Genomic DNA, 23830 nt, shown 5'->3' with positions numbered 1-23830 from the left:
ACGCAGAGAGGATAAAAAAAATAAAAATGGCGAGGTAAAATACTTTGATAGTGTAGAATAATGATGATGTAACGTAGTCTAGCAAAAATGTTAGTTGAGTGGCACCAAATCTGGAAATTGGTAAAAATCGGTAGGGTACGCTAAAATGCCGATGTATCGGCCAAATAAAAATTAAACACTTTATGCCGATACGTATATGTGCCTACCGTGTAAATACAGAAAAAAATGCACGCAATTGAACTATTAGCTGCGCAACGTCAAGCGTAGTTTTTCGCGCAGAACAGCACTCGAGCGAGAGTTAATCGCGTCCCGACGTGGCCCGCAATTAAAAATGTCCGAGTTATTTGCCATTCGTGCGTTGTCATTCTCAGCTGACGGCTGTCGGGCTCCACTGCTCTCGGACAATTTGCTCTCCACTCTCGGTCTGTGCTCCGTAGTGAGAGGACGAGAAGAGACCACCGCAAGTGTCCGAAGAGAATCGGTCGCATCACAGCCTCATACATCTGTAGTCACGAGTAGTGTGTTCGGGAAGCGAGTGTGTAACTTCGGCTACAAAGATGACAGTGTGGCATGTTTTAAGAAGAAGTTTAGATACACATCCACAACAGTTAGAGTCGCTACACGTTTTAAAGCCCGGTGACGACAGGATACGGTACAACTTTCTGAGTGAAGAGTTGCAGGAGGAAAGCAACTTTTGTGATTGTGTGGTGTTCACTGACGAGGCAACCTTTCACCGAGTGTTACGGTACATACTCGTAATGTTCACATCTGGGGCTGAAAACATCCTCACATACCTGCACAATATCAGAGACATACTCCAAAATTACTTTTCTGTGGCATGTCCGGACATCGAGTGCGGGGACCATTTATTTTTTTTGCACGCGAGTCGTTTACCTGGGTATGTTGCGAGAATGGCACTTTTTACTAATTGGAAGGTAAGCCTGAAAACACCATTTGGCAACGAGACAGAGCCACTCCCCAGTGGCATCTCTCTGTACCAAAGTGGAAGAACATCAGTGTCCCCAACTGTCGGATCAGTCGTAGCAGTTAGTACGACAGAACTCTCATCCTGCAAGTACCTAACAATTTACCAGAATCGTGACACAGAATTCGAGAGGCTACTGCTTCCACTACTCCAGAATTTTTAACCAAATTGTAGGAAGAATTGGATTTTAGTTTGGGCACGTTCTGTGTAACTGCAGGTTCACATATCGAACGTCTGGCAGATTAAATGGGTTAGTTTACCTCCAATTTAATGTACGATTTGTTGTAAATAGTCTTAATTAAACAGTTATAATGTACCACTGATACTGCGCATTCATTTACGGACTCCCAGAAACGAACAGAAGAGCCAGAGCCATTTCGTACTCGTCGCTCCCCATTTCTCGGCAGCACACACACCGGTGTTTCTTTCCGTTCCGACGACATCCGAGGTGCGGTAAGAACAACTGCTCAGTCTCCACGATCCCTTCGGGAGCGGTACGGAGTGCACTGTAGAACGTCCTCAGGTTTCTTCACTTACCGTAGCGGTTCTCGAAATTTCGTTCCGACTGCGGATTCTCGGTCCGTCGATTACGGTGCGTCGCTACTCGGCACGTGGTGTCGGCGGCAGGTGGCAGCAGCGCACATTTAGAAGTAGGCTGCCCGACATTATTCTTCCCTTTTTTCAGGTGAAGACACACACACACACACACACACACACACACACACACACACACACACACACACACACACACACACACACACACAGGTTAGCTCACGTGCGTCCAGCGTCTTCAGAGAGTGCTGCAGCGTCACACATTCTTGCGTGCTAAATGGCGTGTGTAGACCAGGTAATATGCTAAATAATTTCAGGTTTGGATTTAAATAAAGAGGCGAAAACATCATTTCAGGTATAGTTTACTTTGAAAACATCAGTATGTAGTAGTGATAACTAGTCGCAACACTTTCTTTCTTACAAATGAAATAACAGTGTCGGCAAATGGTAACATACTTAAGTACGAATGTCATCTGGAAAGCACACTATTGCAAATTAAGTTTCCGTGCAGTCTCGGGAGATTTTCACTTGTCGTAGTAGTTCCAAAACTGTAAACAATTTTTACAAGTGAGTTTTGGCCCCAGCCTGTCAATTCTACATTACAATTGGCAGTATAAATGACATTTTTAATAACAGAATCCCGAAGAGAAATTAATGAATTCTTTAGAACATTAAGGAGCTCTCCGAGACGTAACATTTCCTTCCAAACTCTTTCCTGTACGTATCTGAATCAAATTCCGAAAGGTAAACCAATAATGTGTTTACGCCCCATCACAGTCTGAAATGCGTGTCCTCCGATGCTGGAGGGTGAAAATTTAAAAGCGATCCTCGTTTACAAAAATCTGTATTATTTACAGCTGTAGTCACAACACGTCCGAAATGTTTTCCCCACATCACATCTCGATCTATACACAGCATTATTAGAACAACATACAACAGATGATATATTTAGGATAAAAGTCCATCACTGAGTTATATTTCATCTATATAATACGTATACATATAAAAATGAACGTAAGTGACATTGCCTTTGTAGAAAATTAAAAAAACTAGTACAAAACCAGTAGTCACATTTACCGTATTTGTGCATCATTTTATACATGTAAGTCAGCAGTTTGTTCTACTTATCGATGGCAGGAATTTCTTCTTCTACGATTCAGAAATACATCCAGAGTACTGAAAATTGTCTAGGGACGAGGAGGAGAAGGAGGAGGAGGAGGAGGAAATTTTCTGGGATACAAATTCACATCACTAAGAGAGAGGGTAAGGGAACGGGTACCACGTTTCTCTCGTTCGATGTGTGCGGTACACCTGGGTCCAGAGGAGAAACGCCTACTTAGCTACAATTTTTACACGAAAATATATCACAAAAGTTCCGATACAATCTACGTGTAAAAAGGTGTCATTGATCCGGTACTGTCTGTGTATCGACAGCTACCGATACGAATGGCGATCCTTTTAGACATACATCACATGTGTACATACAAAAAGCGGATTCTACGGCAAAATTTAAATTTAAAGTTAGAAGCACCGTCGTTATAAAAAACAGACTAATAAAAAGTCTTGCTCAAGTACGAGGCCTGTACTACTGTCCATACATATACATATATATATATTTTATACAAACAACTGGAGATCATTACAGAAAGTTTCCCTCAACTAGAAGCACCCAAAACAGAGGCACGGGAGACGAGAGTCCGAACGCACCACCGACGTGTAGCGTGACACAATGTTTATGCAGACTACCCATATATGTAGAAAAAAAATGTAACTGCTCAGTTGGTTATTTCAGTTCGACCTCTCTTACACGTACGATTGTTTCTCAAATTCTCATTTCACAAAAGCAAACTGCACCAGAGGACGTCAAACGAAACACATTTGAACCGAGTTGACTGCACAAACCTGCACTCGGAACAAGAGAGTGTTTGCGTTCTTCAGCAGCACTGAAAGAAGATTCCGAGTCCACGACTCTTAAAGACACTGAGCGAATATTCCAGTTTATTACTATGTTATTGTGTGTGTGTGTGTGTGTGTGTGTGTGTGTGTGTGTGTGTGAAAGAAAGAGAGAGAGAGAGAGAGAGAGAGAGAGAACTTATGACAGGACACACATGTTAGTGTGCATCATTCGCACGAACAGTCCAACTCATTCCACCTACTACTGAAAAACAGTGAACATAAGAATTTTCCACTAGGTAATACTGTTACTACTGGAACGGTTAGTGAGGTCTTCTGAATGATTGCTGGATTTCTTTCATATCTATGAACAATGTTACAACTTCTTCAGAAAGAGTCTCTCTCTCTCTCTCTCTCTCTCTCTCTCTCTCTCTCTCTCTCTCTCTCTCTCTCTCTTTGCTCGCCAGTGCTGCTTCTTCCTCGCTCAGTGCCCCCCTCCGTGCGACAAACCGTCCGCCATGTGCCGGCCACCCCTTCCGCGCGATGCCCCGGCCGTGTCTCGTGGCGAGAATGTCCAGTTCCGGTGTGGTGTAGCAGCCTGCACCTCACGCCGGTCTCTCGCTGCAGCAGTACACACCGTTCACTTTCTCGGCTCACGGGGCAGCACTCCGAGATCGTGCGATCTGACCGGGGACGAAATTTATTCTGGCTGACGCTGGGGAACGGAATAACGCGCCTCGGCTCCCTACAGCTGACGTCCGGTGCAACAGAGACCCATTGTAGACGAGAATTACAGACCCGTTCGGCGAGCTATTACGGACAGAGAATTTGGAGCAATCGGGAAATGAAACCTCGACTGTATTTGATGAACACGGACACTGTTTTATTTCGCAAAATAAATCTTCTGTACCTACAACTGAATTCTTTTCTCAGTTATCTATTCAAAAGCAGAAAATATAGTGGCACAATCGTCGGCCTCGTATTTACGTTCGGCAGGCACAGCTCCGAACACTCGGAAATACGACATACGCGGCAGGCGGGAAAAGTATCCCACCTCTCAAGAGTGTCCGTTACTTCCTCGTAGACAGACAGTGGGATAGCTCGGTAAGAGTGGGTGGGGTCTACGTGTCACGAGCGTCAGATCGTTCTGTCGTAACCCGGTTCGCAGCCGAAGTTTCGGTATAAAATTATCACCGACATCACAATCGTCACCATGTCCGTGCAGTGTTCACTACTCGGCGGTCCCTCGAGGGCTGTACCGTGGCGAGAAGCGTCCGACGATGGGGCCTTTACCCTCAGAACAAATAGATAGAAACCGAAGTGAATTATAACAGAGCAAGATTTATTTCCCGGAATATCGTCGTCAACTGTCGATCGATGAATTTTCTTTCTCAGAAACTCTGAAGCTCATTAACATACAATTCTGCTGGAAACTAGTATACCCATGTACATTTCTGCACTGCAAAATATTCGCAGTAAAAAGAAAATGTCGGACAAGATACCGTCGACCGTGAGAACCGTTCTCCCCGCACACTAGAGGTGGCCGCCTGCCGATCCGTAGCTGCGGCACAATATTTACAAAAAGTCACTCCGACACCGAGGGCTCGGTCCGACCGCCGTAGGGACGGTCCGACTACAGCTGTCGTGCGGTGGCGGGTCCCTCGGCCACCGTACGTGCGAAAAAACTTTGGCAAACGGTAGTGAGGTTACCGGAAAACCAGAGTGACCGCCCCGTAACTCGACTGTCGACTCGTCCTGTTCGTCACAGTTTCCGAAGACCGTAGACGTAGAGACGGGCGTCCCTCCGAGGCGCGCACTTCCCGTGACCCCGGCACGACCCCGCCGGCCGTCAGATGAGTCCGCAAGGGTGGTGGCGACGGCCGCGGGGACGGCCGGGGGCGCAGCTCTACCGGCCGTTTGGGCGGCGTCAGCGCGAGGGGTGCGGCGGTGGGGGCGGCGGCAGGGGCGCCCGCGCGTGCGGCGGGACCGCCGTCGTCAGCTGCGTCGTCTCCGAGCGCTTCGGGGGCGGCGGAGGTGGCCTCTTCTTGGCGGCGATGGCGGCCGCCACGCTGTTCTGACGGGAGAGCCGCGAGCCCGGAGCTGGACCTGCGGAAGGCGCGTGAAACGTCAGTCACTCCGAACTGCAGTTCTCATGAAGAACTCTACACGAGCACGTGTACTTCAATCTCGTAACTTGTCATTTTCGGGTTTTACCGACAATATATAATTCCGAATAGACAATTAGCATTTTTAAATAATAATCTGAGTATTTTATTTTTTTCTAGCATAACAAAATTAGCAAAGCTAATATTGTGTGGTACTAGCAAGCTAGTGGCAGGTACTTTATTGTTTTTACATCTGCTAGCAAAACCACAATTTCTCGTACAAAAATAAGGGAACGGTACGACGCAGAGTGTGTACGGTTACAGGGGGTCAGTAACGAGAGGGGACGGTACTGACGATTCTGAACGTAAAACTTTGAGTGAACGTATGCCGTTTTCTTAACCGTATCCGACATTCGGCTGCTCGAATACCGCAGGCGTCGGTCACACTACGTACTGTCACCTTTACTGCCTCCCGCGACATCTCACGTACTTGCGGCACGACTGAGCTCCTACGCCTTCTGCACGGCCAGTGACACAGTACGTCACTGAAATGTATCCTGGGAATCTGATTTTGCCACTGTGGAGTCATTTCTAGGCCACCGAGGTCACCCGACTTCACTCCACCGTACTACCGTCTTCGGGGGTCAGTTCGAGAGCTACATCTTTGAGCACAGAGTTCCACAGAGGAGCAACTCCTCGCTCACATTGTACGTGCACGTGTTCGAGTAGAAGACTGTACGAAAGAACTTAGATCGGCAACAGAGCAGTTGCCTACGAGAGTAAACTGCCTACGAGAGGATATGTAGACAATCAAACAAAAGATTAGATCACAATGTTTTGTTTACTATCACCTACATTTGTCCTGTTCCCCACTGTTTGAACTAGTTTCTTCAAAAACTGTTAGGATCAGGACATGTGTCGAAATTTCCTGGCAGATGAAAATTGTGTGCCGGACCGAGACTCGAACTCGGGACCTCCGCCATCCATGGGCAAGTTCTCTACCGACTGAGCTACCCGAGCACGACTTGTGCCCCGTCCTCACAGCTTCACTTTCGCCAGTACCTCGCCTCCTACGGTCCAAACTTCACAGAAGCTCTCTGGCGAAGCTTGCAGAACTAGCACTCCTGCGAGAAGGGCTATTGCGGAGACACACGTTAGCCACAGCCTGGGGGATGTTTCCAAAATGAGATTTTCACTCTGCAACAATACCGTTTCTTCCCGGGGTGCTACTTCTGTAAGGCTCAAAGGAGAGCTTCTGTGAACTTTGGAAGGTAGGAGACGAGGTACTGGCAGAAGTAAAATTGTGAGGACGGGTCGCGGGTCACGCTCGTGTAACTCGGTAGGTAGAGCATTCGCCCACGAAAGGTGAAGGTCCCAAGTTCGAGTCTCGGTCCGCCACGCAATTTTAATCTGCCGGGAAGTTTCTTATCAGAACGCACACTGCTGCAGAGTGAAAATTTCATTCGGGACATACGTTCGTATGACTTTTTTCATTAAGAATCACAAATACTATCACTCGTCCGAGCACATACCTTTCCTCCTGACTCTGTATGTAACGTAAGAAATATACAAGGACATTTGACGAGGCATAAGCTGAGCAACAAATTTCACAAAAGACCGACAATTTGTGGACTGTATGAAGAACATCACATTTTTGTATCAGAGAAGTTAAATTTGTAGAAGAAGGAATTCAGAAATTTAGATAGAAACACTAAATAAACTGTCTGTTAAAATGGTTAGAGTGTGGTAAATCGAATTGTAATAGCTTTTAACAAAAGAAGAATTATATCAATTGTTGAAAGTTTATAAATAGGTACGCGGCTGTGAACTCGGATGCTCATTGTGGTCTTACTTTTACATATATATTTGTCAAGTGTAGTATTTTGTGTGTTCCACGATGTAATAAGTAATAAATTTTGAAGTTATTTGAGGCACAATTTATTTTTTTTTTTATTTATTTGCGTCTTAAGCAACGCACCAAGTTCCTGGGACGAAAAATCACTCCCTCGACTGAGCTAACTTTCTTATTAGCTTTTCGTGTGCTGCAATATAAATAAATTTAGTGACCTAGATCAGCAATTACTCAAATTTCACTAAAAAAAGCTGAATTTAAAAGTTCAGGATACAACTCTGCATACGTTACACAGGGAAGCTCGTTCACGAGACGTGTAACATGATACTGAACACGTAGGAGACAGACACGCCACATCTACTGGAGTTTCACAAATGGTGCAGGTATTACAATGAGACAGCCAGTGCCGAGTAATATTCCAGAACATGAAACACCAAACTACTGCACAACCAGATAATACATACATTTGATATTCATAGTACCTCTCTTCCATATTTTGATAAAATCTTGGCTTTGTATAGATAATTATTATTTTCCAGTGAATTTTTATTCATTTAAAACTGGAAAATGTTCATTAGCTACAGTATTAATGTGCACTGCTTGCACCACTGACTGGCAGCTTTGTGAGAAATTATATTTACTGTAAAATTAACAGGGTACTTGGAGTTATGTGAGTGTATTTTAAAGCCCGAAGTAATGAAAGGTGGGCACACGAGAGAGAGAGAGGACGAGAGAAAGAGAGAGAGAGAGAGAGAGAGAGAGAGAGAGAGAGAGAGAGAGGAATGTTGATGAATTTGTGTAACATGTTAGTTAGCGAATGTGAAGCAATTTATTACAAGGAAACTGGAGTTGTAATTGTGTGTCTATCATTAATCTAATTACAACTGAAGTCAAGACAAACACATAAAATGAGTACACTGTCAAAGAGTTCTAAATGTCACCACTGCTGCAACCACGAGGGTTTCTGTCCCGCTCCGTGTGGCTACGTGTTTACACTGAGGTCACTTTGATACACAGTCCATCCTTTTATTACTAAAATGTCTTGTATTAGTGTACAGTTTGGTTCTTTTCTCCTGCTACAACAAACAGAACACTTTAACCAGACTGTGTCTTTTTTTGTGTTGTAGAAACCCGAGACAACTCTAACAAATCAAAGAAATCAGGTAAATAGTCAAGTGGTCACTTCTAATGTCACTACTTCTGGTAACGAGGCCTGCCTATTTGCTACAAAAGTAAACCGGTTCACGAGAATTTTTGTTAAAGTAACTAATTTTCTATGTATGTCAGAGTAGTAATACACTAGAGTACATCGGAACACACCCGTGTTTCTCGAGTGCACGACACGTCTCCGGCAGAAGCTGGCACCCACCTGCTCGGTAGTCCACAGCTGTCGGGGGCGGTGCCCCGTCCGGGTGCTGGGGGTGGGGGTGGTGACGGTACGGCAGGCAGTGCTGGCCGTTGACGGCGGGCGGCGCGTGGGCGGGTGACCCGCCGCCCCCCACCAGGTAGACGTTCTCGTAGAGGTTGTACTGGTGGGGCGCACCGCCCCCGCCGCCCCCGTAGTGCTCTTGCACCCAGTCCAGCACACTGTTCTCCCGCCGGACGTCCGGAGGCGGCAGCGGCGGGGGAGGCGCGTCGCGGAATCCGAGCACCTCGTGCGGTGTCGTCGACAGGTCCGCCTTGCACTTCTGTGCGACCTGCAGTGGACCGGCAGAAAAGTGTTACACTCTCACATTACGGCACGGTCGCATTACGTTCCCCGAAGGCATCCGTGGCATTTGTACGTGTCCCCCACTGAAATGTGAGTAAAATCCTTGGCAAAATATTCCTCGTTATTTGATTGTAAGTATTTTAAATGACACAAAGTCATACACACGGCAGGTTTTAATGAAAACGACACTGTCCCTCAACATTATACATTTGTGTGAGGAGCAGAATCACTGACGTATAATACAGGTGCGATGTATATTTCGTATTTGAACCTCCGATAACAAAAATATAACTTATATATAAAATTCTCCTCCTCTTTCTCGTGTTATTAGACATTTGCCTGTTAATCCATCTCTGTTCAAATTACAGATCTTTCCACCTTTTCTTAGTTCCTCTCAAACACTATCTGTCAACTGGGTAATAATTCGTCATAAATCCTCGAACAAAATTGTTTTGCCTGTTCTGTTGTGGTTTTGCAACTGCAAGCACATACCTATTCCTTCACTATTGCTTCAGCTAACACAACGATAACTTGTGTTGTCTTACGTCCGAGTGAGTGGCAGCAATATAAAATAAAATGCGAGTCAGGTGAGACAAAATTTATGATTGGTGCACAATCTCAGTCATCTACGAGATAATTAGTTATCGAGTAAGTGGTTAATTCGGATCCGATGCAATTGCACCGTTATAATGCTTCGAGTGGGCCATTACTGCATATTAACACCTGTCTGTAGCGGCAGACTGATATAATGAAAGTTGATATCATTATTGTTTCATTAAATGGTGCGCCTGCTCGCAATACAAAATGCAGCGCATGCGTCGGGGCACCAATTTTAACACTGTGTCGTCTTTTACTCTGTTGACACAGTCCTTCTGGTCGTTCCCATGTTTCTCGGTAAGCTAACTCGAGCTTTGCACTCCCATTTCTCCTCTGGTATCTGCATTCCCCCTCCTGTCACAGAGTGTGTACCCTGGTACTCTTCTTAGGAATCGCATCTCTGACCTTCCAAGAAATACTTCCTATTTCCAGATTACTTTTTATTCCTCTGCCAATATCTGTCTCCTCGCCCCCGAAAGCCCCAACTTTCGGTTTCTTTGAAGATATTACTGGATTACATAACTCGGTTGTTGTGGATAAAACACGAGCACCTGTTTGCCATCAATACGAATTGTATCCTCGTCTTCTTCCAAACTTTGCCCGGTCGCAGATTTTCCATTTCCTGTGACAGGAATTTCTGATCCTCGGTACATACCATTTACTCGAAATTCTAATATCAAAAAATAAAAACCCACCCAGTCAGTCAGAGGGTGCCTTGCAGTTAGAAGTGGATTCTGAACCGCAGTGTAACTCGGCATTTTTCACACTGACGTACACTACAGGAAGTGAAAGAAGTGATAAATGACAGATGAAAATCCTAGGATCGAACCCGAGTCCTTAGGATTTTACATCTTCACTACGATAGGGTCTACAGCTGTGACGAGTGCTGCCTTCGGCTGACATTTTCTCTATTCGATGTAGAATCGTACAATTTCAGCCTCTGGCCATTTTCTAGAATCCAAAATGGAAGCATTACACATCAGATGCATTAGTATCACTTACAAATTTATGAAAGGAACAAGTCATAAGCCAAGATACGCTAGGAGAATTATAACTTACTTTACAGTCGATTTTGAACGGTACATTATGCCGTGTTCGTCTTTTCTCCTACGGCAGCACGTAATTGTCACAAAATAAATTAGAAAAAGATTTCCTCGTTTTCGAGCAGTCATTGCCAAGCTCTTACATATAAGGTTGACATTTTTAATGTACGTACTTTAGGAAGATTATAATTATTTTAGAGAAATTTCTTAATTGAGCTCTATATGTCTTTGTTCTCAATTATATTTAATTATTGTTTGTGATCAGAGTAAAAATAACTGTATGTAATATCTTTAAAATAACTCGTATATATTTGTTCTACTGTTGTGTGAGTGTGCCATTTTTGGAAAGTCATTACAAAGATCTACATACAAAATCAATAACAGTACTCTAATGTAATAGTACTGAAAACCGTGAAAATCGAGTAAAATCTTTCACTACCTTTTTTACGGTTGCGGGATCTTTCGCATTACGCAGAACTGGTAGGCCTAAAAGTTGGCTAGAATTCCCAATTTTGCAGGTCGTTTTGTTCATTTAAAAGCGTATACTGTCTTTGAGATTGATGCACATTTCAATTTCTTTCTTCCAATCCGTCATTTTACCTTTCTGTAACGTACAAAATATTTGTAGTGATTTGTAAATAACAGGTATTTTGTAGCGGTCATCTCAAGTGTGTAGCAGAGTTGGACGGGCTACTGTGGATTACTGTCACACGTCCTTCAAATCGCGCGCCACCTTTCCTCCGCGTTTATCACTCTGCCGGTGAGCCACACTTCACCTTTACACGAAAAGAAAGTTGTCAGTTAAAACACAGCTCCTAGCGGCACACACCTGCCACTTCTTCTTCATGACCCTCTGCAGGTCCTTCAGGAAGTCCTTCGGGGGTGGGGCCAGCTGCTGCGGAGCCGGCAGCGTCGTCAGCCGCGTCGACTCCGACCGGCGGGGCGGCGGCGGCTTGCGGGAGGCGGGGGGCGGCAGGGACCGCGTGCCGTCCGCCCCCGGGCTCTCTGCCGGGATGGCGAATGAGATCTTCTTCCCTGCAAAGGTCCGCACTCCGGTCAGTCGGCCGCATTCCGTACAGTGTATCGTCGTTTACACCGGCAGGGATGGTGAGTGGAGTGTGGCCAACTCCTTCTACTCCATTGACGAAATTTTTAATAGAAACAAATGATGTATTGTATTTATTCATACCATTAGTAGTGTTATTTAAGCTTTAAAAAAATGACATGTTCCACATCCACAAGGATCTCCTCAACACAGATCTATGGAACGAAAAATTAATCTAATCTGGGGGAAGTCGTGGGTTTTACGACAACACAATAAAAGCATTCAAAAACTTGTTACGTGAGCTTACAGTGCAAGACGTCAAGTAGTGCATTACATCAATTACTTAAGAATGGATGAGCATACATCTCTGTATGTGCTCAGTGAAGTGTATCCTCGTATCACAAAGCACAATATTCACTTAAGAACTGCTACATCTTCAGAAGAGAGGCTCACTCCAACACTCCGATTCCTTGCTACAGGAGAGGGTTATGTTAGGTTAGGTCAGGTCAGGTCAGGTCTCCAATCTTCTTAATCTATTTTTGTATTCAGGGTGCCTCACGTTGTAAAGCGTCTCATCAGCTCCATACACCTCTATTAATTTTGTAGTTGTCGGCACACACCAACTGTATTTACCGGCAATGGTTATAAAAACACTACAGACGACAGAACGCTGCAGCGATACTAGCGCTCCACGCGGTAACATGTCACACTGCAGTGAACAGAAGACAAGCGACTTCTTTGATCAAATCTACAGCGAGGCCCTAGATTTGATCAAATATTGGACAACATTTGATTCCTATTACACCATCAAATATCTTTGACAAAGATTTTTGACAAAGATATTTGAAAGTGTAATAGCGGCCTTACGTGTGTTGCCTAACAATATACACCTTTTTGGACCAAAACAAGTGACTTTAAATCTTTGCAACGATTATCCTTATTTCCAGTGTCGATTACATGAACTTAGACGTCAGTTTGAGAAAAGAGATATACTTTTAAGTGTCAAATTTTATTAAGTAGTAAATATATTTGTAAGTGGTAATTAATGTACCTAGTTCCTTAAACAGAGCTCTGCAGGATATGCTAGAGTTCAGACCACTAATAATTCTCATTACACGTTTCTGGACCCGGAAACTATAGCTCGGCTCAACGAGTAACCCAGAAAATAATCCCGTACGACATCACGGAACGAAAGTAAGCACGGTGTGCCACCTCTTTTATTTTTACGTCACCTGCGACCGACGGCATTCGTGCTGCAAACAGAGATTCGGTTTAGCCACTTCGGCAGTTCCCCTCCCCGTCAAATTTATTATCGAGATGTAATCCCGAGAATTTAACAGTCTCAGCTGCTTCTCTTCGTTCGTCGTCATACTTTAGGCACCGAGTGGTGGAAAACATCTGTGTGTGTGTGTGTGTGTGTGTGTGTGTGTGTGAATTACGAAACTAGAATGGGATGTACATACCAAGTTACAGATCTTTTACTTAAGAGTTCAAAACTGTGTAAATCTGGCACCACTCGGTTCTTCAAAAATTGATATTTTCACCTTTCACTTTATCGTGTGTTTACTGCTGTACTACATTCACATTCGGGCACCGACGGTTGAAGCCGCCGGTCGGGTTAGGTCGAGGGGAGAGGGGAGGGGAAGGGAAGGGAAGGGAAGGGAAGGGAAGGGAAGGGAAGGGAGTAGAAGTGGGATGCCGACTCACCGGCAGTGCGCGACCTCTGCTGCGTCTCGGCGAGCGGCACGGGGCTGCGAGGCGTCGCCGGGGGCGGCGTCGGAGGCGGCGGGGACCCGGGCCGCCTGCTCGCCAGTGGAGACCCCGGCTGGCCGCACGGCGCCGCACCCGCCGCCTTCAGCTCCGCCAGGTACGGAGGCGCCGAGTACACCTGCGACACGGGACGGGACCAACTCTGAGGTGGCGAGCAGTACCGTAGGATGCGATTCGTGGAACTGAGGTGTACGTACATTTTACGTCTGTAATCTCTCTCTTCGGTCTCTCCACGGTGTTAATTTTTCGTAGCCAGTTTTCGAGTCCGATACATCGTCAGAGCATTTTCCTTCATTTAAAAAATTGAATTCTAGTTGCTGGCCGAACATACAGTGCCTCTCAAAAATAAGGACATACGGAACAGCCCACCGTTCACGTCAAGTAAATTTTGAGCCCTTAAGTTATACCAGAATGCAGTCATTCGGTAAATTTCATCAACGTCGCCTTCTCGGGTTATCGACCAAGTCGCAGTGTCGTGTCGTCACGACGAGTTTACGAGTTTCCCGTCTGTCGGGTTCGTCTCCAGTTCGTCCGTCCGTACGTGCCGAACAGTCAACTCCTCTGCCGAGGGCCCGACCGGTGTGGCAGTCGCGGTCTCACGACCGAAGGTGGCAGGTGGGCGGAGGGAGGTCCGGGTGTCAAATCTCAGAGCTGCTAGCCTATTTCGTCTGCGGCCTCTGCCCATTTCACATCGGACTCTCACCGGCACATATTTGCCGACGCCACATCCCTCGCATAGCTCGGTTGTGAACTAATGTCCCAGGTGACGGCACCGTGTGCCGTTCGGTCGTCAGACAGGTTGTATAAATACAAGTACGCCACTATCTCGTCAACTCTGACAGTGTTTTCCGACTGAGATCCACACGGTACTCGGCATTAGCAAAAATACCTCCACAGCACCAGGATTCGACGCCCAGAACCCCCAGGCAGCCCCACCACCCCTCACCAGAAGTGACGTGGCATCCCACCGCCTACCCGTCCGACCCTCGACGGAGGAATCTGCTATCCACCGGCTACAGTAGGAACGTCGTGACAACGTGACACCGGGGCTCGGCAAATCGACTGAGAATATTTTATTTGTGAAAAAAGTTGAAAGTTCATTTAGAGGCAAAATTAATTTAACATTCCAGCCTCCAAGCACCATTTATCACTACCCGAGAAATTTCAAAAATGGGCTCCCGAGTGGTTCCCGTCACCCCGATTTGACCCGAGTCACTTCTGCTCCATAAACATTCTACAGGTGAGATGGCACAAATATTTCCTTATTTAAAAGAACTTTTAATACACTTTGCTGTCATCTTCAGGTCTAAAACAATCTTTCCTTTACAAAATGTGTTCCTTTCAAGTCTGACCTCGTACCAAGTAGTCGTTCGGATAAAAAGAACAGCACATTATAAATGTTTCGTCATAACAAAAATATTCGAAAAACACCTCTCGCAAATGACTGCGTACGTACATCACTCGTCCGTTCTACTTCTACTCCTACGCGACTCAGATCCCCCGTTCGTGACGGGTACTTACCGGAGGAGGGGCGGCGAGCGGCCCCCGGCGCATCGGCGACGGGCAGTCTGTCGGGGCGGAGACATCCGAGGGCGGCGCGGGCGTCGGTGCCGGGGGCGGCGGGCGGTAAGGCGGAGGCGGCGGGGGCAGAGAGGCCAGGCTCAGCCGGCTGCCCGACAGCTCGGCCGGCTGCGGCGGCGGCGGGGGGCGGCAGCGAGTCCAGGCTCAGCGTGCTCTCGAACATGTCCGGCGGGGGCGGCGGCAGCTCCTCCTCCACCTGCCGGCAGCGCAGTAGTAGTACGCGGTGAACGTCAGTGCCAGAGACACGTTCGGAGGCTACGCAGATGTAGCTAGTTAGTTAAATTGTAAACTCGAACTGGGTCGGGCAGTCGAACAGTACGTGCGGAACGGTGCGTCCGTCGGGTTCCGACAGTGCCCGACCGTCTCTGAATTGTGCCACGGGGCTTCTACTGTACGAAGGGAAGAGTCGCCGTCCGCTCCATTCGGCACACCCCGTCTGACAGACCGTGCCGTAATCGAGCCCTGCGCGTACTGTGAACTTTCCGGCACTGACAGGTAACGATAATTTCGCTATCGTTGCCCGATAACCTAATACCGGTACAAAAATGTTGTGTTCTGTGCACAGCTGCTTACATTTAATGTGATCTGGGTAATTACTCAACACAAAACTATGTAAATCTTTCTTACAATAAATTTTGTTAAATTTATGTAAAAAATACGTATCAGTTAATCTAACCGATGTCTGTCAGTGACACAATCGATTAAACTCTGTGGCCTACAAATGTAATTGCATATAGAGAGAGGAGTAGTCTTGAGAGGGAGTCTCACAAATCGAGTCCAAATGGACGGACAAGTTTTGTGCAGACACAGTAAGCAGTTAGAATTTTGTAGCTCATTTGAGAGGATAAATATCGTATTATGTGGAAGATGGGTGTTGTATATTTTAGGATTTACAGATTCCTGGTTGAGAAACAAGCACTGACGAACAAGTTATTATTATCTCATAGTTGAAGTTACTCGACAAACGAAATGGTACTGGAAAATTACACATTTTTCCATGCAGGAAAATACTGAGACCGTTGTACCTCACAGAAGAAGGCAACAAAGCCAGCAAAAGAATCAGCTAAGTAATAAATTTTCGACTTTACCAGTTTCACACGAAAATGACAACGGCCCACACAGGAGTGGATACACCGTAATGGATAGATATTCAGCCAGCACAGTATGCAACTGGCCGCACTTCTGTTATTTGGTGAGTCATTACTGTTACTCCTAAACTATCTCTATGTAATACTCTTTCATCCCTGTTGAAGTGGTTCTCGAGTATTTCAATTTCTACAGCTCTTCTTCTCATCCTGGTACGGCAATGACAGCGTGTCGATGAGCCACACAGTCTGAACTGAAATTGGCGGATCCTGGCCCCGGTGCATACCTTCTACTCTCTAACTGTCTGTGTAACATTATTAACAGACGTCAGCTGTGCGTAATAGCAGCTTACAGATGAGGGGCATTTATACTATTAATACACCCACTGTCATTGCAATACTTCATTTTTCTGTCTGTGTACAATGCATTTGAAAGCTACAACTTCGTTTTCAAATACTACAATTTTTGAGACTGCACCTCGTCCATGTCATCACCCGGCAGAAAATGTGTGACATAGCTGTTCCCCCCCCCCCCCCCCCCCCCCCCTTCATCTTCAGAGAAATGTTTCTGTAACAATATTAATAAACCAGTAAAGCATAACATTCCTTATATCTTAATACGTAAACAAAAATAATGTAATATTTGGTATTTTACTACACCTTTGAACCACAAATTGTGCCAATTTGGTGACTTAATTTAGTCATAAACATTTTAAATCAGTTAAAGCGTAAGTAGGATTGGGCAAGCTTGCTAACCAATAGCAAAGACAACCCACTTATCAGCAAGTGAAAATAAAATTTCATTAATTAAAAATATACGAGACGGTTTTCTCGTAAAACTGAGAAATACGTACTCCGTTTACTGCCAGGCCGTAAGCTGAAGCACGTACAGAGCCAAAAAAAATCAGACAATACGGTCCCGGAAAGTGAACTCATAGCTCCAAAACGTGCCAGACTCTATCCCAAGTGCAAAATTTTGTGGCCTAGTGAACAAGTCCCTGACGTCTGCAAACGTAACTCGAGGAGGCTGGAAAATCGGCGAATGTGCGAAACAAACAGACCTCGAGCAATTTCAGAGTACTGTAGAAAAAGCTAACCCAGATGGCAGATCTGCATCGGTAACTGTTCGATTACAGATTTGTTATCTCAACTACCTCAGCATCCGTAACCTCGGTCTGCCGACGCGATACGATAAACAAAACAAAATACGAGTTTGGAGGTAGGCACCTCAGGAGGTTTGCTCACGACGTTACCGTAATTTTTATTAGCCTGCAACTGCCAGTGCTAAATTTGTGCACTCTAATAATTTAGCAAGGCCAATGAAGTGATGCAATTTCAGTGAGTGGACAATGGGGAGGGGAGGGGGGGGGGAGGTATTATGGTGACTGGCTTTTGAGGAGTAAACTTTGTGCTGATACCAGGATCTTTTATCAACCCGGACAGCCTTAACACACACACACACACACACACACACACACACACACACACACACACAAAAATCAGGGCTCCCTCTAGGACAGGGTGTGCTACGGTGTTATGCGACATAATGGTGGCAGGCAGATGAGCTGTGTGGGTGGCGGAGGAGGGGGAGGAAGCGAGGGCGATGCAGGTGGCAAACACACTTTCAGGAAGACGGCAGTTGGAATCGCCGCCTGGCCCCGGTTCGCTGTAGATTCCCAAATCGCAAGAGGCAATGCCAGGACAGTTGCTTCGGATACGGCACTACTTGCAGAAAGGTAGGTCATCACCTTTCTTACTCCATTCCGTAATTTGTTTGTGTCGGTCAGATGAAAATGGACCAGCAGAGCAGCCAACACCAGTTGCATTTAAAATGTAACAGAAATTTTCTAATTTTGCCCGTCTTATTAGTCGATTTGCGCACTTGATTCCTTGTTCTGTTAACACACGGGTCTTAGAGGTGTCTGTACAGTGTTACCCGGCCCGGCTATTTAGTCTGTCGTCAGCTGTCGAGAAGATAATACATGTTCTGACAGTAGCTGCAACTGTCTATTTAGCTTAAAAATGGATCAGAGGATATGTATTAAATTTTGGTATAAAAATAGAATTAAATACAGGAAAGTCTTAGAAATGTCAACATTGCTATTGGTGATTCTGCTGCTAGGAATAACACAAGGGTTTATAAATGGCAGAAGCATTTCAGCAAAGGTCGTGAAGAAGTCGAAGGCAGCGACCGCCCGCGATGCCCTGCCACACTGTCGACCTGCGAAATTGTGGAAAAAAAGGAAAGAAATGACTACGAACAGTCACCGAGTCACAGCTGGAGAAATTACAGCTGATGTTGGCAAAAAAAACTCTCTTACCCAGTGATATTTATGGTGTATGAAGCATGTGACTTAATTTTCTTTTCTTTTTTTTCCTCAAAATTGTTGAACTTCACATAAGAACAGCAATGAATGTGAGTTACTCAGAAGTCACTAGATGAAGTCAAAAACAATGCAGAACTGAAACACATCACAAAAGGTGACGAAATGAGGGATCGCAGATACGTCACAACTGAGGCTCGGTCATCGCAGTGGAATCACCCCGGTTGGTGAGACAAAAATTGAACGACAGGTGCTCTCAGATGTGAAGTTACACTCACTACGTCCTTCGATTTTAACAGTTCAGTGTCCTACGAGATCGAACATTCGATAAGGACTACTACTGGCAAAGTTCGGCGATGTCAGTGAGGAAATAAAAACAGATTTGTGGCAAAACTACGCTGAGCTTTTGCACCACCCTAATGCATTTCATTGCCAGTTCGTGAATTTTTGCCGAAACAGTACTGCACCGATGCTGCAGCCTATCCCTGTACGACATATTTCTGTTTCCAAAAATGAAGAGGAAAAGAAAAATCTGGAGCACAATGTAACGAAACTAAATTGTAAAATTTCACACACTTCTAATTTTATATAAATTATCATTAATGGCTTAAAAGGTTTCTGTCTCTTTATTGATGTAAAATATTATGAAACTGGTTTCCAACGGGGAGTTAATTTTAAAATGTAATTCAATTTTGTGTAGGTTTCGAAAAACCGTACCTTATATGAGCAAAGCAATAAGTTCCAGAAAGAAAGCATTTCATGTAAACTATACTTGATTCACATTAATTATATTTCAACAGACACTCTAAAACACTTCGTATACATAGTTTTTACTGCAGATCATTTTTCTTGGCCCAGATCCCTCTTCTTCTACTTACTCAGCCTTTTTTCCTTTCTGAGGACCTTGTAGCATAGCACGTAGTAATCCTGTCATGAAACATTAGTGTGTGAACCACAATAACACTGTAAGGAAGTTGCGTGTGGAGGGCATCGGATGAACTGCAAGAGTAAACTATAAGAGTCCTCAGTTTTTGATGTTGTTGAGCAACAGTCATTCAATAAATTTTAAATTAACACACCGCCATTTTACTGTATTGTTGTTTATTTAATTGCGACCTACATTCCGGCCTTTTATGCCATTTTCAAGTGATTGAGTTTATGTCATTAACATATTCTGCAGGACGTCAAGCTCAAAATTGTCGAGAAATTAAGAAAAATATTTGCTCTCCATGAAATGCCAGATGTAAAATCATCATCTTGTAAAAAGTGGGAGCGTGAGAAATTTAATAAATATATAAATATAACGTGCGCCCACTATTATTTACTGATCTTTTTACAAGATGACGATTTTACACCTGCCATTTCGTGGGGATCGGATATTTTTCTTAATTTACGGCCAATCTTGAGCTTGATATGCAAAATGTGTTAATGGAATAAACACAATCACTTAAAGTAACATACAAGGCTGAACCAAGGTTGTAATTAAATAAATAACAGTACAGTCCAGTACAGTCAAATAGTGTATCTCGATGTCTCATCAGTTATCTTCTCCATTCGTCGCTGATTCTTAGGTGACTTTGTTGTTGTTGTTGTTGTTGTTGTTGTTGTTGTTGTCTTCAGTCCTGAGACTGGTTTGATGCACTCTCCACGCTACTCTATCCTGTGCAAGCTTCTTCATCTCCCAGTACCTTCTGAAACCTACATCCTTCTGAATCTGCTTAGTGAATTCATCTCTCTGTCTCTCTCTTAGGTGACATATGAACCGTGAAATCCAGGTTGCTAATATAGCTAGTTATTTCTACCGTGAATGATTAATTCAAAGTCTTTTAATTTAAAAGAAGGGATGCCATCTCTTTTTATTGGTGTAATATGAAAGACATATCGCACAGCGACATTTTGCCCATCGAGAGCAACTAACATCACGTTCGAGAAATTTATCAAATTCAATAGTAATCAGTTTTTCCTCACATTAAATATTTCGTAGCCACTCTAATCAATTTCCGAGGCACTTTTAATACTAGAAGATTCACTACAGCTGTCAGTACAACACATAATACTGCCTGTCGTCTGAAGCTTATGGCTTCCGACTTGACACGACGACAGATTACTCCGGGCTGAAGACTATAGCGGGCACCTTTGTCAGTGCAAATTACAGTTTGTCAGCACTCGGCTGTTACCGCTGATGTTCGTCAAATCACTCTTATTCAGCATACTATGTTCAAACATTATTATTCCAGCTACTAGAAACACGAAATGGTAGTAAGGCTATGGATTCCAGCAAAGACAGCTTACATTTTCAATGTGATGATCGTTAATTCTGGAGATTTAACTTTATCCAACTTGCCGCCAAAAGAGGACTGTCATTTTAGAAGCACAGATGAGATTAAAAATGTACTGCCGAGAGAGCTAAAAGCTATTTCAAAGATCGCATTCCGAAAATGTTTCTGGAGATACGAAATAGTGCCAGTGTAAGTTTCCGCCATCACAGACGAACGGTCGTCGCAACATACCGTCACAGAAGGACCCGGGTTCGATTCCCCAAACAGACAGAAGCTCTCCGGCGGGAGGACTGAATGAGCTACACTCGTGACGTCGACGGAAAAGCTGCCGGTCCGAGAGGTGGCGGCGGCTCCGGGAACAGAACGTCGACAGCAGGACCCCTCGCCCCCCCTGTACCGCATCCGAGGGCGGTACGGCGGTCTGTCGACTATCACGCAGTCTTCGGGGCACGATCGCGGCTTTCCTCTTTCGTTTCCTTTACTGTCTGCTAGCGTAAGGACATAATGCGAGAGGCAGTCGAACACAAATCAACACTAGCCACAGTGGGACCGCGGAACGGTAGTCGTCACCACACACACTACATTTGTCGCACCAGAAGATGAGACGATCGATTCCCACTTCGTAGAACGCGGTCGGCCGCCGACAGATCGGTGCCCGCACCCACTCTCGCACATCCCCTTCCCACCGAATTTGACGTCCGCCTTCAGGTCGGCAAAGGTGTGAAAATTGTGCTGCAAAAGACCTGGGCTGTACAGAGAAAGTTGCAGTGTTTCCAGACCGAAATACCCAAGCGGAGCAGCCGCCATCAGATCAGCCGTGTGGGAGAGGCGAGTGTTACTGTGCGACAGGACAATTCCGAGTGCGGAGCCACAATCTGTGCACCGGGCTACAAATACGTTTTTGCAGGAACTGCGCCTCGCTGTAAAGTTGAAAAACTCGGGAACGGCACCCGACCAAATCGTCCCGTCGCACGATAACTCACGTCTCCACACTGTCGAGTAGACGAAGGCTACACTTGACCGATTCGGCTGGGAAACAGTGCGAGATCGTCTGCACAGCCCAGATCTTTCACTGTGCGATTCTCACATCAGTTTCAGTCAGACGAGGTCGTGTAAGAGTGGATGCAGTTGTGGATCTGTTCCCAGCCGACTGCACTATACAGAACACGAATCTATTGTTTCATCTCCCAGTGGGATCTACGTCCGAAAACACTTGTGCTAATTAGTTTTGAATTGAACCATTTGTGGCAAGTGTTCAGTTTTCATTTGACTGCCCCTTATATGTAATTATGGTTATTGACTTTGTGGTATACGGAGGATGTAAATGAAATAATAAAAAAGTACCACTATTTTCTACATATACCTCATATAATATAGTACCACGAATAGTTGAGGTATTCAGTTAAAAACGGTGTCTGGTTAAAAACAAAATAATTTCCACAATGCTTCAAAATATGTCTCCTCGAGTAAAAAGTGTAAGAAACTTTTTATGTCAGTGTGTGGCCATAAATGCTGAATTTCCAAGGTATTAAAAGTTCGAGTAGTGCGTGCACGTGCACACACACACACACACACACACACACACACACACACACACACACACACACGTGCAGAGCTCGACGTGTGTGAAAACCTGTAACTGTTACGTGCTCGCCTCTGTGGGTCGTTGCCAGTACACGAATCGAGTAATCGCCAGATTGTCGAACTGGAAGTACCAGCCTGAAGTCAATTGAGAACTCGTGCGAACTTTCGATGAGTGTGAAGCGTAACGAATATTTAAAATGGACACCACCGAGGTTAAGTCGTACTTAAAATACACCGTATTACAGTGTCGACAGTGGCACACGAGCTGCGGGTTCTATTACGATCGTAACCACCAGTTACGTCGTACCGTCGCAAACACGGCAGTACCTACGCATAAGTATGCCGCTTCACCATTTATAATGTCCAAATATGATCTGCGGAACGAAAACCGATCGTAACTTAACTACTCCAGATTCCACCGTTAAAAAAACAGGGGCCTGTGTCGGAAAATAGAACACACTTACAATACTTCCGAGCCGTGTGTCCCACTCGAATAAAGTGCAGTCTCTTGACAATTTAATTACTCGACAGAATCGAAACGCCGAACTTAACCGTACGAGGCGGATGTCCCGTAAATGGTGGCCGTTTCGATACGGCCTCTATTTTCAAAGAACGAAAGTACGACACACTGGGCCAGTGTTCCCACAACTGATTTAACGGCTGTGGGAGAGAACTTTGACAACCGTCGGCAACCTCACAGCTGCGAGTAGCTAGCCGCATCACTATCGAGCCATTTCGCAATAAGCCATACCGGCGACTCTCGGTAGTTCGGTGCCAGAGCCCTCCCATTTCGACTACTGTCTGCACAGGTGGGGGAGACGCCTCACAGTCTGGAAGCTGCTACAGAATCTGACTTTGCAGTGACAGCAAACAAGACTCGAGGCCGAGGGAAAGGTGAGAGGAGGAGACGCTCTGAGGGGAGGGGGCGGGGAGGGGGGGGGGGGGGGGGGGGGGACGACCTCTCCGTATTCCGTCAGTGCGTCGACAGCACTACTGCCGTCATTTTGACGAAACGTCTTTACGAGTGAAAACCCCACTCAACTCCTCCGGACCCGAGTCGACCGCCTACACCGACGCTCACGTTTTGACCCCGTGACGCCGTACTGATACCGGCACCTAACTGTGTCACCTCCTATTTTAGGCCCTCTCTCCTTTTCTTCTCTCTCTTCTCCTCTACCTCCTCCCTTAGTCGTACCGCGCGTATATCGCGGGGCATTCGACACGAAAAGGGAGGGAGAAAGGGGCCACACGTGTGCGGTCGATCACGGTGACGTAGTGCTACGTGTGAGCGTCACCCTTATCTCCGCTTTGAGAAGATTGGTGACTGGAGCAGAAACCTTCCTCTAAAACAAAAAGGTAAGTGCTCTCTTTGTGAAAAAAGGTAGATAGTAGTGTAGACTATAATGTCTACTGTTCTACCAAAC

General features: G+C 45.4%; 1 protein-coding gene across 6 annotated transcripts in view; it reads right to left on the bottom strand.

Annotated features, from left to right (window-relative positions):
* Positions 1-1882: 1882 nt before the first annotated feature.
* Positions 1883-23830, bottom strand: part of LOC126443008 (amyloid beta A4 precursor protein-binding family B member 1-interacting protein-like) — a 536811-nt gene continuing 514863 nt past the window's right edge. For all 6 annotated transcript variants that reach the window (XM_050090859.1, XM_050090857.1, XM_050090858.1 and 3 more), the window contains 5 exons: positions 15075-15330; positions 13491-13671; positions 11568-11773; positions 8757-9084; positions 1883-5536 (listed from right to left, as the gene is read on the bottom strand). In XM_050090859.1, the coding sequence (XP_049946816.1) occupies positions 5137-5536; positions 8757-9084; positions 11568-11773; positions 13491-13671; positions 15075-15330 (1371 nt within the window). In that variant the 3' untranslated portion in view covers positions 1883-5136. The remainder of the gene's footprint in view (positions 5537-8756; positions 9085-11567; positions 11774-13490; positions 13672-15074; positions 15331-23830) is intronic.

This window comes from Schistocerca serialis, unplaced genomic scaffold (genome assembly GCF_023864345.2).
Source record: "Schistocerca serialis cubense isolate TAMUIC-IGC-003099 unplaced genomic scaffold, iqSchSeri2.2 HiC_scaffold_1420, whole genome shotgun sequence".
In the NCBI taxonomy this organism is placed as follows: domain Eukaryota; kingdom Metazoa; phylum Arthropoda; class Insecta; order Orthoptera; family Acrididae; genus Schistocerca; species Schistocerca serialis.
This window is presented reverse-complemented; position numbering and strand designations above follow the sequence as displayed.